Genomic DNA, 17,324 nt, shown 5'->3' with positions numbered 1-17,324 from the left:
GCTGCTCTTCTCTTGAAGTCTCGGTTAGCCGATGGTGCATCTCCCATTACAAGGCTCTAAAAAGTGGTGTTCTTTTTTAAAAAGGAAAAAAGTCTGGGGAGCTCCCTGAGGCTTTTAAATGAGCCCACAGCCAAGTGGGTTGGTAGTATCCGCCACGATTGAGAACATCCCATGTTACTTTACAACTTGGTTCAGAGCTGATGGGTCAGGTTGCTGGGTTCAAAGCTGCAGGTCTGGGGCCACTATTCCCTGGGATGACTGGGCCTACCTCTGCACAGCTACACACACTTGAGCTTGTAATAGCAGACTGCACGGTGTAGATTTCAGAGGTTCTTCAAACCACAAGGAAGAAACCTAAGACCTGGCCCAGGAACCTCATTCTCCTGCAAAAGACTTTAGAGGCTGTTAAAAATCAGGCACAGTCACTAGTTCTTATTAAAGCCTCTTCAGTCGACACTTATGAAGTCATGCTCTCTCTGTCTTACTCGAATATTGGAAGCCAGATGAGAGCTGGTTATTTACTGAGTCAGCTCCTCCAGAATGGGGGTCCCTCCCTCCTCCTTATCAGCTGCAGGAACTTTGATGTGTCATATAACCTGTAACCTCTCATGTTTGCATGGCTCGTTCTGCATAGTAATTGAGATGACAGAAGCAGAGCTAACTTGGGCCTGGACTATGGGGTGCTCAACAAATAGGACTGTATCGTCATCATCACGACACAGTCTTGTCTCCTGAAGATGAGAATTTTAAGTGTAAAAGACCTTGAACTAGGCCATGGGGGGTAGGTGGTCCTTATCAACAATAAATAAACATTACAAATCCTACAGACATGATATACCACCTAGAATTTGACCAGCTACTGGAAATGCTTGCAATAGACCATGGGGCAGAGTCCCCTGATTCGGGAGAAAGCTCTTGGAAGGAAAACGTGACCTGTGCCTATCATCATCTCTGAGCTGTAAATTGTCCTCAAAACTTTTTTTTTCCAAACACTCTAGTCAAGGAGTGAAAGCCAACCCAAAACGAACCAAGAAAAGAAATGCAAGTAAGCATCAACGCTGGAAAGAGAGAGCAGACACAGAAAGCCACCACCCTGCGCCTGCAGAACCTTACTCTCCTCAAAGTTGGCCCTGGGCCCCTCAGCACATGGCACTAGGCGGCAGGCTGCCAGCACCCCCACCCTGCTGCAAATGGGGGTGCAGGACGATTCTGGTCTGCTGCCCACCGCACAGCTGCTTTTAAGAACTCTCCCAGAGCTGGGTCATCCAAGTTCAACCCCACTGCTCGAGAAGCCGGTCCACTGCTGACTGGCGCAGCGGGGCTGGAGCGTCCCATTGGATGGATGGCTGGGAAGGCGGAGCCCTGTGGGGTTTTTACATTCTTGGGAGGAGAAGGGGGGGCACTGTGAAAGCACGTGCCATATGCCTTTACCATCAACCACCACTGCTGTCAGCAGGCCCTTCTTCTTGCTGCTCAGCCGGTCGTGTGTCTGGCACTGCTGGTCCCGGAAGCTGGGCAGGCCCTTGGGGCAGGGAAGGTTCTCGCAGACAGCATGCTCCACACTGGCTCCCAGGCAGTGCGTGCCCCCAGGCCCAGGGCTAGAAGGAAGAGAAAGGTCTGAGTTACCCAGACAGTGCTGTGGAAACAGCAGGGGGGCTCAGTTTTTTGCCTCTCTTGCCAGGAGGAGGAGGGGCCGGGCAAGGTTTCCAAAGCAACCTCCCTCTGCTCTTCCACACCATATCTCAGCAATCCCAGTCCCATGCTGACGGCGTGTTTAAGTGAGCCGTCAGAAAAAATGCATCCAAGAGCTGTAAGTCAGGGTCATCTGGAAATAGAATACGGTGAGTATCAGTTCAGCAAGATCCACAAATTGGGTCTTTCATCTGAACTTAAAATTTGGCCATTTGTAACACTGAAAACCCCAAGGGGGAGTTTTTAGTGTGTGTGGGATTTTTGTTTTTGTTCTGTTTTGTTTTTTTGGTCTTCTATAAAACAAAGATCTTTACATGGCTCCCAGGTCCACTCTGGAGGTCACTAAGTTTCAGGATGAGTAAATAGCTCTCATTTAACTTTGTAATGCAGAGAATCAGAATGATTGATTAACTTGTTCAACGGCTTTGGGTAGAGACCGGCCAGATCCCGGCTCTGCAACCTTTCCTTGGATACTTGGACAAGTGTGAGACCACGAGTGGTCAAAGACGCATCCTGGGTCCCTGAGGCTCTGTGCTTAGACTGGGGTTCTAAGCAGTTCTGGAGACCCAGCTGTGTTCGCTGGCCAAGCCCATGTGTGAGGTGCACTGAGTAGGAGCAGGAGGATACTGGGGGCTGGCTGAAATGTGGGGTCTGCCCAGCTGTTCCATGAAGCCCTGGGGTGTCCTCACAGGACCCTGACCCAAGCAACCTCCGTGGTTCCCTTCATTTCCATGTTGCCAAAATCACCATGATGCAGTACGATTGTTTTCTCCCCGAACTTTTTACTGAAATTCAGCATCGAGGGGAAAAGAACACAAATCACAACTGTTTTGCTCAACGGCTTTTCACAAATTGCATATACCAGTTGGCAGGACAATAGTTTTGACACAATAACCACTTCATAATAACCATACTGAGTATTTCTTTTCCTCCCTTTGCCATTCCCTGTCGTCAGACAATGAGGCCACCCTATGATCACTGCTTCAGGGGAGAGAGATCACAGCAGAAGTCCTTAGGCTTTTGTGTCATCAGGGGTCTACAAACTTCTTTTCCAAAGGTGAATATTTCTGGCTTTGTGGGCCATGCAGCCTCTGTCCCAACTCCTCAACCCTGCCACTGTTGTACAAAGACAGTGCAGAGCCAAAAGGGCATAGCTGTGTGCCAATAAAACTTTATTTATAAAACCAGGTGGTGTACCAGATTTGGTCCATGGGCCATCATTTCCCGGTTCCTGGTCTACATAAATATGTTGGAGAAAATGTCTGGAGCAGGAAGAAAGGCTCCACTCTTACCTCTATGCCCACCTCATGTACACCAGACAACCTCTCCCTCACTTGGGCATGGCGGCAGCCTTGAGAGGTTATACACACTGGTGGCCCCAGAGAGGGGCCCTGAGTTCTAATCTCCAAGTCAGGAAACAGCAAAACCTCTCTAAGGTTTATGGGATCTGAGAACAGAGAGACCTTTTGTTCTTTTTCCTTCCCAGAACACCAGGGAGGCAGCTGGATCTCAGAGAAATGATTGCATGGCATGTTTAGGGAGACAGAGTCTCCCAAGAGCCCTGGGCCTGAATGCCAAGTGTGGACAGATGAATGGATTCCTGTGCCACAAAGCACAGTATGGAAGAAAGAGAGAGGGGAAAAGCCATGTGGACCAGCAGGAGGGACATCTCTGCAACAGGCGAGTTCCCACGGCTGGGACCAGAGAAGGGATGGGTGAGGCAGCAGATGCTGTATGGTGAGAAGTTATGGGTTGAATTGTGTCCATCCTAAAATCATATGCTGAAGTCCTAACCCCAGTGCCTCAGAATGTGGCCTTATTTAAAAAGAGGACCACTGCAGATGTAATTAATTAAGATGAGATCATACTAGAACAGGGTGAGCTCCTAATCCAGTATGACTAGTATTGTTATAGAAAGGGGAAATCTGGAGATGGAAACACAGAGGGAGAACACCATGCAAAGATGAAGACAGAAATCCAGGTGATGTTTCTATATTCTAAGGAATGCCAAAGATCACCAGTAAGCCACACAGAAGTCAGGACAGAGGCACGGAACAGATTCTCCTTCACAGCCTTCTGAAGGAACCAACCCTTCCAAGACCTTGATCTTGGACTTCTGGTCTCCAGAACTAAAAGAGAATAAATTTGTGTTGTTTATGCCACCCAGTGTGTTATGGCAGCCCTTAGAAGACAGATATACCAGACGACACAAGGATCAGAGGCATCCTCACTGAATTTAGTTGTAGACTCAGGGAATATGGGGCAAAAACTCCTGAAGTGATTAGGGATCCAACCTGAACTAGAATGGAATTCAAAAATACAAATTAAAACATCAAAAATACAAATGCAAATAAAAATTGGTTTCTAGGAAAATGAAGAAAGCTACATTTTCCAGTTAGGGTGTGAACTGAGATTTGTGTACCTCATGTAATTAACTTCCTGAGTTGCCACTAAGCTTTATTTTAGCTTCCATTGTACCCATCTCTAACAATTGATTTTTCAAGATATACATCTGACTGAGCCTCATAAGCCAACTACCTTTATGCCTTGTGGAAGGTGGGTGGAGAGATTAAACATGTGAAGACAACTTCTGGATCCAGCAGAAAGTGGGCCTAGAGGGGGATAGCCCATGGGATACCTCATGTGCCTCAGGGTGCTTTCCTCTTGAACTCTGTTTACCTTGTTTCTTCTCCCTAACCAACTTTCTCCCATGGGCAAGTTCCCTTTCAGCCCCCCATCTAGCCCGCTGCCCCATCTTCCCCCACCCCCCAACTCTCCGTCCATCCTTGAGGCCACCTCCACCCTGAAGCCTCTTTTTATTTCCTACCTGGAGCCTCTTTTGACCCTGCTTGGGTCTCTGCTATGCTGCTTATCATCAATCTTGTGAAATGGTGAGCTAGATTACTGTCTTCCTCCTATTTTTCTGCAGCCTCACACAGAGAACCTTGCACAGGCTAGTCTTTAACAAACAGTAGACTGAGTTGAACTAAATTATCAAAATTTTTCTTAAAAAGACCAAAACAGAGAGCAAAGTTAGGGAAGACGGTGGAGTAAGAAGCACCAGGAATCCACCTCTCCACACTTAGACAACAACTGTATTGGCAAAAATGGTCCAAAGTAACTATTTTGAAATTCTGGAGTCTATTTGATGTGCTGCTTTCTGGGCAAAGCTTGGCTGGTAAGCTGTGGTTAATTTAGATACATTTTAGCCTTCATTGTGGTAGTGGCTATCTGTCCCCCACACTCCAGCCCCATGGCAGGCAGCTGTGCCTGGTGTGGCTGGCTAGAGCCAGGGTGGACAATAAGAACCTTATTTGCCAAATACTGGGGTTCTCTGTTCTGATTGTTCAGTGCTGCTTTTGATTTCTGAGGTGCAGGAACAGAGGGTGGCCACCACTGTTGCAACTCCTGTGAGCTGAAGGGACTTCCAAGGAATTTCAATGAGCAATACATTTTTTTTTTTCTCTTTTCCCCCTTTCGGGAGCCAGATATGCAAGGATTAAGTCATTCAAAAGCAGCTGCACATATGGGAAAATTTAGGAAGCCACCAGGTATGCCCTGGAAAAGATGAAGGCTATAAAAGGCTTCAGAATACCTTATGCTTTTACATCAGGTTGATCCCCAGCACAGAGAAGCCTTTCAATAGCAAAGAAACAGAAAATCCAGAAGGGGAGAGGCTGATTATCAGAGGTACATTATAAGATTCGAATGTCCAGTTTTCAACAAAAAAATCACAAAGCATATAAAAGAAAAGAAAAGTATGGCCCACTTAAAGAAACGAAATATACCAGCAGAAATGGTGCCCAAAAAAACTCAGATGTTGGGCTTATTAGGCAAAGACTTAAAACAACTGTCTTAAAAATGCTCCAAGTACTAATGGATGACATAAATAAAGACAGGAAAATGATGTATGAGAAAAATGAGAAAATCAATAGAGAAAGAAATTACAGAAAGGAAAAATAAATTCCAGGATTGAAAAATACAATAACTGAAATGAAAAATTCACCAGGTGGGTTCAGAAGCAGATTTAAGCAGGCAAAAGAAAGAGTTAAAAAATTTGAATATAGGGCAATTGAAATTATTAAGTCTGGGGGGGGGGGAGGTGTGTGAAAAGAAAAAGAATGAAGAAAAGTGAACAGAGGGCATCTGCGGTAAAGCACTAAGAGGACCAACATACGCATTATGGGAGTCTCAGAAGGTGAAGAGAGAGGAACAGAGATTATTTGAAGAAATAATGGCTGAAAACTTCCCAGATTTGAAGAAAGACACGAATGTACAAATACACGAAGCGCAACAAAGTCCCAGTAGGATAAATTCACTGATATACTTTTCAATTAAGCTGTCAAAAAATAGAGAATCTTGAAAGCAGCAAGAGAGAGGCAACACAACACATATAAGAGAATCTTAATAAATCATGAGCCTATTTCTCATCAGAAATTTTGGAAGCCAGAAGACAGTAGGTTGATACATTCAAAGTTTCGAAAAAAAATCTATCAACTAAGAATTCCGTATCCAGCAAAACTGTCATTCAAAAATGAGGGAGAAATTCAGACATTTCCAGATCAACTGAGGAAGTTTTTATGTTTTGTTTTTACTACCACACATGCTCTACAAGAAACACTAAAGAGGGTCTTTCAGGTTCAAATGAAAGGATGCTAGATAGTGACTTGAAGCCATATGAGGAATTAAAGATCTCCAGTCAAGTAGGTTTGATGCTAAGCTTTGTCAGTACAAGGTACTAGAGAGACTCTAGAGACAGAACAGACTTTTGGTGCTGGTCCTGGTATTTAATTTCTCTCAGCAGACTCCTGTGGTGGTCTGTGATTCACGCCACCTCCCTCTGGGCAGCATTCATCCCAGAGGGCAGCTTCCAAGCACACCAATGCTTTGGGAAAATTCCCAGCCTGGTTTCAGATGCTGTTTCTCCCCTTGGGCAGCTTTCCCTAATACCCCTTAGTGTGACTTTCCAGAAGGTTCCATCAGTGCAGCACCTCTGCAAACTTCTCTGTCATCCAATGGGCCTTGGTTGCATCCTCTCCAACAAAGTCCAAGGAATCTCATCCCTGGGTGTGTGTGGGGGTGGGGAGGCACCTTCGTCCATATTTGTTCCTTCCTTGGGTACTCTGCCTCAAACCCGAAGAGAGTGGCCACTTTCTATGTTTGTTCTTCCAGTGTTCTTCCTGTGTTCTCTTTTATCTCTTAGCAGCTAATTCCCATTACTCCAACCACCTGTTATAGCTAATGCTTTTTTACATCAAACTTCCCCTGTTCAAAAAAAAAAAATACTGAAGAGCTTTTTGGTGTTTTGTTTTTTCAGCTTTCCCTTGGGTCACTATTTGAACCACACGGGAAAAAGAGAGAAACAATTCATGAACAGTGCGATTTGTTACCCAAATCATCCCAGTATGTCAATCCATGGCAGGACCCTGCCCTCAGCCCACTCACTCTTCATGACTGTGTCTATAATACAGGTCATCTAAGAGTTACCATGACATTAGTGATGGCCTCCCAGGTATACGTTGGTGTGAGACAATGAAAAGAGGCCCTCCATATGTGCCATAAGGAAGACAGAGGAGAATCTTTGTGTGGGGAGGGTGTGTCTGATGGGGAGGTCCATAAATGGCTTATAAACAAGTTCTGTGGGAGGACTTGGAAGAAGGGGACCAACTTTACAGGAATCCACATTGGATGAGTGTGCCAAGCCTGAGTCGTATGGACATAAGGGCCTTCAGGAGATGCTGTATTGGGGCTGGCAAACACAGGCAGGAGAGATCACCCTCCCAAAGTCTGAGGAGCAGAGAGCTGAGGTTCCTCATTCACTCTGGTAAGTTTCTCTGGCCTACGTAGTGTGGATAAAGTAAAAAGATGTCTAGGAAAACTAAAACAACAGAAACCAAGCTTGACATGGCTAAAATGAGGGACAGCTGAAATAACAGAATTCATGGTACAATAAAGTTGTTCATTTTTTAGAGCTAGAATTAGGTCTGTGTCCTCCCCTCAGCCTTTTCTATGACGGCTGCAAGGCAGAGACAAGCCTGACAGGCTCTGCCGCTCAGGCTCCAAGCATGAGAACTCATGGAAATAAAAGGGGAGGTGACACAGGAATTTGAAATCTCATCTTGAAGTGAAGTTTGGTCAACTCGGGACATGGGTGAGAAACGATAAGGACAGAGGCACTTTTACCTACACCATGATTACAGTCTAATATGGCCGGAGGGCTTACACTTTACCTGTCTTTATAACCATTCCCCCTGTCAAATCTCTGCAAAGAATCTGAGGAGGTTCCTGACTGCATTCTTCAGATGAGGGAATCAAAGCTCTAATATGTTAAATCAAAGCTCAGTGGTAAGTATGAGGTGGACATAAGAAGTGTGACTCCCAAGAGCTCCTGGATGCAGCAGGAGCAGACGGGGAGGGAGGCTGAGAAGCCGGCCTGACCTACTGGTACCGTCATCTGGGATGTGATGGATTTTTCAAGATGCTTCTCCAGCATTAATCCTCAAATTCTGTTTGTACTCGGTTGGGACTTCTTAAACATGGATAAAATAGAAGTTCAGATATGAAACCAAATGACTTAGATGGGCGCGTCACGAGAAAAGATATCCAAATGGCAAACACAGGCACAAACTATGCTCACAGGTGCTCCTTACTTGGAAAGGAAATGCAAATGAGAACGTCAGGGAGATAACCACTACACACCCGCCAGAAAGGCCACCATGGAAAACACGGACAACCCAGAGCACTGGTGAGGTTGAGAGCACAAGCAAGCTCCCTGTGGCCCACAGCTGTTGATTTGGCAGGGCTGAGCGGCAAAACCACACCCCCATTCAGTCACACGCATGCGCCCTCAGAGCCAATGACCCCTCCCCGCAGGCACCTGCCCGCGTGCCCAGCGCACACCCCTGCCTACGATGAGCAGAGCTGCAGCATGAGCCACGCTCTAGCATACGTGGGCTTTTCTGTATACCGTACCTTAATAAAGATGTTTAAACATAAGGAAAAAAAAATAGGGTAGAGAGGCTCTGGTGAGAGACTGCACGTGTGGAGAGAAAAGGGAGCTCCTGTAGGACAGGACCAGCTGTCTCTTGCTAGGATGGGGCCTGGAGTGCTCTGGGCAGACCCCAGGGTGGAGCAGGGAGGCCGCAAAGGTTCACCGAGATGAACAGGATCACACGGCACTTTTCCTTCAGTGGATGAACACACAGACTCGGGATAGGAGGAAGAGAAACACTCCGGCTGGGGGACCCCCCCGCCTTTTTTTTTTTTTTTTTTTTCTCTGTTCTAGTCAATGAAAATACACTGTAAGGTAAAAGTCAAAGCAGCGGTTCAGATCCGCTCACCATTCAGAGACACAGGTGGCTTAGTGGACGGCCGGCCCCTCCAGATGTCAGAAGTAGTGGAGGGCTGCTAATGCCCTTTCAGGGCAGCAGACATCCTAGTTTTAAGGCCTCCTCTGCAAGGTATCCAAGTCACTCATGTGACTTAGACTCAAGTGTAAAAGGCTGAGAATTTAAAAATCCATCTGTGGGAACACCAGGTCACTGGCGTGTTGAAAGCGTGCATCCGGGGGTTTCACTTTGGAAGCAAAAAGCAATTACAGGCATATAACGTCACTGCCCACCCCCAGGCCTCCCACTGGGTCTTAGGAGGCTGGCTGCCTTCGGAGCGATGCTGCTCAGTGACCCCAGTGCATTCCATTTCTATGTTCCACTCACCTTCTCGTCCTTCTCGTGCTCTGACAGCAGGCCCTTCACACAAGACCATCTGAGCCTTTTCTCTCGACTCTACTCTCCAGCTCCCCCCCAAAACACAAGCCTTCTGATGGGGTACCAGAATTCAAATGAGAGATGAACTTTCTGCCTTGCAGTCTTTGGGCAGAAATGCCCACCAATAGCGAATACAAACTGTGGCAGGAAAGGACGAGCCTAGGGAGCTGCATTAAAAACCCGGATGGTCCCCCCTGATGTCAGACAGCAAGAAATACAAATTCCAAGAGCTGTAAAGATCAGGACTAGAGAAAGAAAAATGTGGGGTGGGGGAGAGGACTCTCTTGCCAGTTTTTTTGGACAGTGAATAAACCAGCTGCAGAGGACAGGGAAGGAGCCAGGAATATAAAGTGAAGGGGGTGGGGGGGGGGCGTTCCAAGTCTGAGATGTACATGGCAGTGAGACTTGGACATCCTCGGGAAGTCTGAAGGCAGTGAACCTGGTGAGGTGAGGAGTGAGCCAGGAAGAGGATGTTGTTTTGGTCAGAGATTGGCTCCAGGGCCTCGATCAGCTGTGCTTTGTAACAATCACCACGTCAGACCTCTGCAAAAGCAGGCTGACAACTGTTGCCAGGAGTTCACAAAACACTGTCTATATCCTGCGTGATCCCCCAGAAACCCCGGGGGCTGCTGCTAAACTGCCCACCCAAGACCGGGCCCTTCTCTTCCCGTTCACCTGGGGTGCTTCCCTGAAGGCGAGGAACCTTGGAGAACACTGCCAGGGAGAAAGAGAAACAGAGCTACACTGTTATTGTACAAGATTGGACAGGTTACCCAGGCAGAAATATTACAGAAGCAAAGACATATTGTTTCTCTCACTCGGGATGAACAAGGCTGGGTGACATTTCGGAGTTTGTTCTGGAGAGGACCCTGAGCACCCCTTGCTGTGGGCTACAACCTCCCTGGGGGCAGAGCAGGCACGGGGGGAAGGGGACTCTCATATGCAGGGGAACCTGAGCCCCGACTCAGGCCTGTCCACAGCACCTGGGCCTCCGTAAGGTGAGACAGTACAAGAAAGGGTGGCTAGCTGGTCATCTGCCTTCTTGGCCTAATAATTTACAATGACCTTCATGTTTTGGGGGGAAAAACAGTATTAAGGGTGTGTTCTGGGGGCACTGGCAAAACAGAGACTGGTCCTTCTCAGCAAGCATGCCTCCAAGTAGTGAGGTAGGGCTCTTCTGCTAGAAGCATGGAAAGGAGAATGGTGCCCCGCCTGGGGTCGCCTTCATGGAGCTCAAAGACCAGTGGGGGGTGGGGAGGACAAGGTGAAAACAAGCGACCAAGGACGTAAGGGTAATTACAAATTGTTATCCTACCTGTAATGTGGGGAAAGGGCGCTGAGAGGGAGTGTAAAGCAGGCACCCTGCCTTGTGCAAGGCGGTCAGGAAGGAGGCCTGAGAAGACATTTCCTTAGAGGCCCAAGGAGGGGCACAGGCAAGCTCGGGAGAGGAAAAGGAAAGGTCCGGAGCTTGGAGTGCTGTATCTGAGGACAGAAAAGGGGGCTGCAGTGGGTTGAATGGTGGCTCCTTCCCCTCCAAGATAAGTCCACCTAGAACCTTCTTGGAAAAAGGGTCTTGGTAGATATAATTGAGGATCTCTTAAGTAGGAGAGGAGATCATCCTGACTTGGGGTGGGCCCTAAATCCAGTGACAGGTGCCCTCAGAAGACAAGAGAAGGCCACGTGAAGACAGAGGCAAGTCTACAAAGGCAAAGCATACCAGAGGGCGCCAGCAGACACCAGAAGGTCGGGGGAGGCATGGGTGGGATGAATCCTCCTTCAGGTTCAAGAAGGAATCAACCCTGCCAACACCCTGACTTCAGACTTCTGGTTTCTACAATGCGGAGAGGATAAATTGCTGTTTCAAGACACCAAGTTGTGGTAACTTATGATGGCAGCCCCAGGAAATGAATACAGAGGCCATGGTCAAGAGTATGGACTTTATTCTAAGTGCAGCGGGGAACGATGGAAAGGGCTGTAGCAGGAAGAGAGAGAACTGGAATTTTGCTTAAGTGGATCTCTCTGGCTCTGTGTAGAGAATGAATCCAGAGGGCAGGGAGCATGCGGGAAGCAGGGAGGCCGCTGCAAAAGGTCTGAGAGAACAATGGAGCCTTGCCGCTGGGCTCTACACCAGCTACGGGACCGTGGGCAAGTTACCTAACCTCTCCAAGACTCAGTTTCTAACCAGTGGGGCGAAAAAGAGTACCTGTCCTGCAGGGCAGCATTCAATGCTTTACTGCCTGTAAATGCCGAAAAGGGAACCCGGCACATGGTGCAGGCTCGCTGCACTTGCCATTCTTATCACAAGAGCATGTGGAGGAGGAAGAGAGGGACAAGGCGACCATTCATGGACTCAGGAGCTTTGGACTGGAGCAAGGTGATGGAGGATGGTGCTGTTAATGTGGAGTGGAGATGCACGCTGGGAGGAGAGATGGTCTGGGAAGAGTCAGGTTTGAGGCATCCAGGAGAAGACCAACGGAAGTTGGCAGAACTGTGCCCGTTGAGAGTGGGCAAGGACTTTATCTGTTCTTGCTTGTCACCTATAAGCCTAGACCTAGCAGAGATCTTGGCCCAGAGTCAGAGCCCTGTCGAGGTGTACTGAAGGTATCATTCTGGAAAGGCATGGCTGAGAAGGGGCATGGGAGCCAGGAGGCATGAGAACACCAGCATTCTCTTTCTGGTCCTTCTACCATTGCCTGCCCCATGGGATGTTGTTGGATGACAGAGATCGGACATAAAGACCTCTCTCTCCAGGGATGTGTCAGGGCCCATAACCATCTGACGTGCTGAGACCCACGTATCCCTCGGCAGCCTGTTTGCAGAGGCCTGGCAAAGTCCCCCATTCCTCAAAGATAAGACAGAGGAAGAGGGGCAAAGAGAGATAAAGCTCATGACTACCACCAGGTAGGATGGGGGGTACCTGATAAAGAAGAGGAATGGAAGATTTTTACAAAAATTTTGGGGTTTCTGGTACAGCCTCTCTCTTAAGGCCACTGGGCCTGGAGGAATGGGGTGAAGACCCAGCCTATGAAATCCCACAGCGGGCCAAGCGGGTGGGGGAGGGCATGCTAACTCAGCTTTCTGAACTAGGGGTTCTTTAGGAGTAGGCAGGGCAGAAAGCAGCTGGGATGGGAACAATGGGTACAGCCAAGGTATGGGGGATGCCTTAGCCAATGTCATGCCAAGGAAACAGAGTCAGGGCCCTTAAAAGTTGCGCCTAATTTAGCATCTGCTCAGCATTGATGACATCTTTTTATAAGGGTTGTCCTCACCTAAATACAATCCAATGGTCAACTGTCTCGGGGCACAGGGTCTTTCTGGGCATTTAAAGGTTCTGATATGCCCCTACTATGACGTTCCTGGGTGACACCTGATATGGAATGATGTGCTGAGGGAGACTGATCCTTTGCCAGGGTATAAGAGCTCTGGATGCAAACAGGAAGCACCAAGACAGCTACAACTCTTGCAAATTGTACCCTGCTCTGAACAAAGTCTTTCCATGTAAATCACCTTCCTCCGAGCCTCACACAGTCCTGTATGTCAGGAGACAGGCAGGGCACACAGTCTCATCTCCATTCTCTGTTAGTGCTAAGATGGAGAGGGGCCATGTACTCAATATAGACCATGACTTTATATGCATTCCCATGAATTATTCCAATTTCAGATGGAGACACACATACTGGCCATCAGCTGCTATAGGAGTGGTGCTGGGACTTGAAACCTTGTCTGTTCCTGCTTCGAAAGCCAGCTCTCCTCACTATACCCCGCCCGCTCCCTCTAATGGCTGAACTAAGGCCCAGAGAGGAGGAGGGGCTTCCCTGAGGTCACATGAAGAACAAGGAAGCCAGGCCCAAATCTCAGCATCCTGATTCCAAACCCAGAGCTCTCTTTTTTTCCTTCATTTTTTAAAAAGATTTTATTTATTTATTTATGTATTTGAGAGAGAGAAGAGCAAGAGGGAGAGCACAGGAGCAGGGTTGGGGGGGGAAGAGAGAGAAGCAGGCTTCCCACTGGGTAGGAAGCCTGACTCAGGGCTCAATCCCAGGACCCCAGGATCATGACCTGAGCCGAAGGCAGATGCTCAACCGACTGAGCCCCCCAGATGCCCCGCAGAGCTCTCTTCTCAGGGCCAGAGGCAAAACTATTTTAACTTCCTCACAGAACTATGAAAAAACTGAAACCTCTATTAATTTCTCACCATTTAGCTAAACAGGCTTTCTAACCATCTACGCATCTCTGATGGTTACTTTTCTGTGTCAACTTGACTGACCTAAGGGTTATTTCTGGGTGTGTCTGTGAGGGGGTTTCCGGATGAGATTAGCATCTGAATCTGTGGATGCAGTAACGTAGATGGCCCTCCCCAAGGGGCATCATCCAATCCCCTGAAGGCCTCCATAGAACAAAAGGCAGAAGAAGGAGGAATTCACACCCACCCCATGCGTCCTCTACGCCCACTAGGACCTCTCTCCGCAATTTCTCTTGCTGTCTGTCCCACTGGGATTTACACCATCAGCTCCCCTGGTTCTCAGGCCTTCAGACCTGGATGTGACGACACCACCAGCTCCCCTGGGTCTCCAGCTTGCAGATGGCAGATCGTCAGACGCCCCCCTCCAGCCTCCATAATTGTATGAGCCGATTTCTCATCGCAAATCATATATATATATATTCCTTGATTGTTTCTCTAGAGAATCCCAGTACACCCTCTATGCTTTGAATTAAGAAGTCATTCCTAAAAGATTAAAAACCCACCTATTATTTTTCAGGCACTCTGCTAAATACTGGAAGGAAAAGTTTTAACAAGACACAGTATGTGATGCCAATTCTTATAGCACTACTGGGGAGAAAACTGTGCTCTTGACCTTGACTAATCTGTGAGGTCAGTCTTCCTTTATTCAGGAGGTTCTCACCCTTGGCTGGCCTTTGGGTTCACCTGTAGAGATTTAAAACATCCAGTTCCCAGGTCCAAGCCCCAGAACTTGTGATTTAATTGGTCTGGGATACAGCCTGGGCATCGGAATTTTTTTTTTTTTTTTTTTGTAATTTGTCATCAAACACTGTATTTCCAATTCATAGTCACAATTTTTATTTTTTTAATTTTTTTTGATATTTTTATTATTATTTTTTATTGTTATGTTAATCCCCATACATTACATCATTAGTTTTAGATGTAGTGTTCCATGATTCACTGTTTGTGCATAACACCCAGTGCTCCATGCAGAACGTGCCCTCCTCAATACCCATCACCAGGCCAACCCATCCACCCAGCCCCCACCCCTCTAGAACCCTCAGTTTGTTTTTCAGAGTCCATCGTCTCTCATGGTTCGTCTACCCCTCCGATTTCCCCCCCTTCATCCTTCCCCTCCTGCTATCTTCTTCTTCTTTTTTTTTTTCTTAACATATATTGCATTATCTGTTTCAGAGGTACAGATCTGAGATTCAACAGTCTTGCACAATTCACAGCGCTTACCAGAGCACATACCCTCCCCAGTGTCTATCGCCCAGTCACCCCATCCCTCCCACCCCACCCCTCAGTTTGTTTCCTGAGATCAAGAATTCCTCATATCAGTGAGGTCATATGATACATGTCTTTCTCTGATTGACTTATTTCGCTCAGCATAATACCCTCCAGTTCCATCCACGTTGTTGCAAATGGCAAGATCTCATTCCTTTTGATGGCTGCATAATATTCCATTGTATATATATACCACATCTTCTTTATCCATTCATCTGTCGGGCATCGGAATTTTTAAACACAAGAGAAGACTGCTAATTATTCATCAACATGACTTAATTGTGGATATAAAGCCTTTCTTTTTGCTCATTCATTTTCAAAATTAATGTGATGCAGGCTGACGGCACACAAGACATAAAACAGACTATTCTATGAAATATTAAAAATGGGAACTCTCAGAGGAGAAGAGAAAAACCTGTGAGAAAGGAATTATTGTAACGAAGCACAAAATGCAGCTCTGAGCTTTCTGGAACAAATGTGCCAAGAACAAGAGGGGTCGTCATCAAGGTCAATAAAAGGAAGCCAATGAGGGAAAAAAAAAACCCAAAAAACGATTTTCTGCCAAATACTTCGAAGAACACAGGTGAAAAATATCTGGATGAACAAAGACAGCTGAACCCCCAGATGCTTTGTGACTCATCCACAGCCAGGCGGCTCCCAGATCAGCTAACAGCCAGCCAATCTGAAGGTCGGCCATTCTTCCGGAAGGTCCACAGGCTTCCCTGGAATGACCCTTGACTGAGGAAGCCTGCAAAGGGAGACTGTCACCCAGCTGTCTCATGAAAGCTCTCTACTCAGGCCCACACAAGGGATAAGGAGCCAGCTCACCACAGGACTTACTGCATCCACGCTCACAGCAAGAGCTCTGTTTAAGCCGAGACGCCATATGACGCACACGACACCCCTGCACCCCGGGCCCTTGGAGTGACTTCATTTTTTCCCTTAAGCTCAAATTCTCCTCGGGAGACAGACCCTCCTTGGCATCAGGCAGTAAGAGCTGTGATTTGGAAACCCTGATCAGGGCACCCTGGAGAATGCCTGGTCAAGGGGGACTTACGGGGGGTTGTCACACTTCCTCTGCCGGAAGCGGGCTCCTGTCCCACACGTCCGGCTGCACATGCTCCAGGCGCCCCACGGGCTCCAGTCTCCGTCCACGTGCTCCGGGATGGGCGTCTTGCTCACACACTCCCCTGCGCGGCACCACTGAAACACAGCAGGGCGGGCCCCGGGCCCCAGGGGCGCTCAGCGCCGAGGAGCCAACCTGCTCGCTCACCACATCACTGCAGGTCCCCCCCCACGAGAAAACGCCACGCCATCCCCGGTGGCTTTTGGTAATTTACACAAAAGTAGACCCTTGAGGGGGTAGGCATGCTTGGGAACTCTAGAGCCCGTCCATGTGGGCTTTGCATTTTGCCCTCACAGTCCACACGGAATGGGCTCCCTTGGAGTTTTCTGAATTCTCAGAGAAAGGATTAATTCACATGGCTCTTGAAGAGACCTGAGCTTTGGCCAACTTTACTTCACGCAAGTGCGTCGTCTCTCTGGAAGGCTGCGTTTCCTGGCTCTGTGGTTTTGCACTTTGAAGCTGGGTTTGGTGCTCGGAGAGGACGCTGCCAGCTCCAAAGGGGTGAACCTTGGCTCTGAGAATAAGAGAAAGCCACTCCTCCAAGATGGAATTTCCCAATGTGCGTGGCACTTCCGGGCCACGAGAGGTGATTTCGTGGTTTCTCATCATGGCATCTCGTTCACTCCTTGCAGTAAGACTAAGGAGAAATCTGTGGCTGCTGGCCCTGAACACCCCCACTCGCCAACACCAGTCTCTCCTGTTAATGAACATCAGGCCTCGCTCTCTTAACCTCGAGCTAGAATCGCCTAACACTGTTCTCATCGAACTCGTTTTAGGATAGCCTTTTGCATATGGCCAGCGATCCTGTTTTCCCATGTATGGTTTATTGATGTAAAAGGTTTTTTTTTTAAGGAAATTCACTTGTGTGACAAAAAGAGTCAATTTAACAAAAATATTAAGCGATTTTTATATCTTACCAGAAAAAAAAAAGGAGAAAGGTGATAGAAGTGTCCATTTTTGCCCAGAGTGGGCTCCGTGAGCCTTTCTGGGGCTGCCCAGGGGGAGTTTCAGGCACTCCTGAGTACAGTGCAGACCACCTCCCCTTCAAGAGACGTGCCCGATGCCCAGGAGATGGGGGCCGGGGGAGGGCTGTGGGAGGCGGGGGTTACCTTGTCTGCCCCACACTCGGTACCATCCAGGGGAGGGTCCAGCTTGGTCTTGCAGGATGTATCTCCTTCCACCAGGCACCACAGTCCAGCGCACATCAGATGCTGCTGACAAGGGAAGGAAC

At 48.0% G+C, this 17,324-nt stretch overlaps 1 protein-coding gene across 1 annotated transcript in view; it reads right to left on the bottom strand.

Annotated features, from left to right (window-relative positions):
* Window positions 1–17,324, bottom strand: part of ADAMTS17 (ADAM metallopeptidase with thrombospondin type 1 motif 17) — a 342,817-nt gene that overhangs the window by 134,622 nt on the left and 190,871 nt on the right. Inside the window, exons 10-12 of the mRNA XM_021680437.1 lie at window positions 17,203–17,304; window positions 16,025–16,170; window positions 1,432–1,598 (exon numbers count right to left, since the gene is read on the bottom strand). Coding sequence (XP_021536112.1) covers window positions 1,432–1,598; window positions 16,025–16,170; window positions 17,203–17,304 — 415 coding nt within the window. The remainder of the gene's footprint in view (window positions 1–1,431; window positions 1,599–16,024; window positions 16,171–17,202; window positions 17,305–17,324) is intronic.

This window comes from Neomonachus schauinslandi, chromosome 9, assembly GCF_002201575.2.
Source record: "Neomonachus schauinslandi chromosome 9, ASM220157v2, whole genome shotgun sequence".
Lineage (NCBI taxonomy): Eukaryota > Metazoa > Chordata > Mammalia > Carnivora > Phocidae > Neomonachus > Neomonachus schauinslandi.
This window is presented reverse-complemented; position numbering and strand designations above follow the sequence as displayed.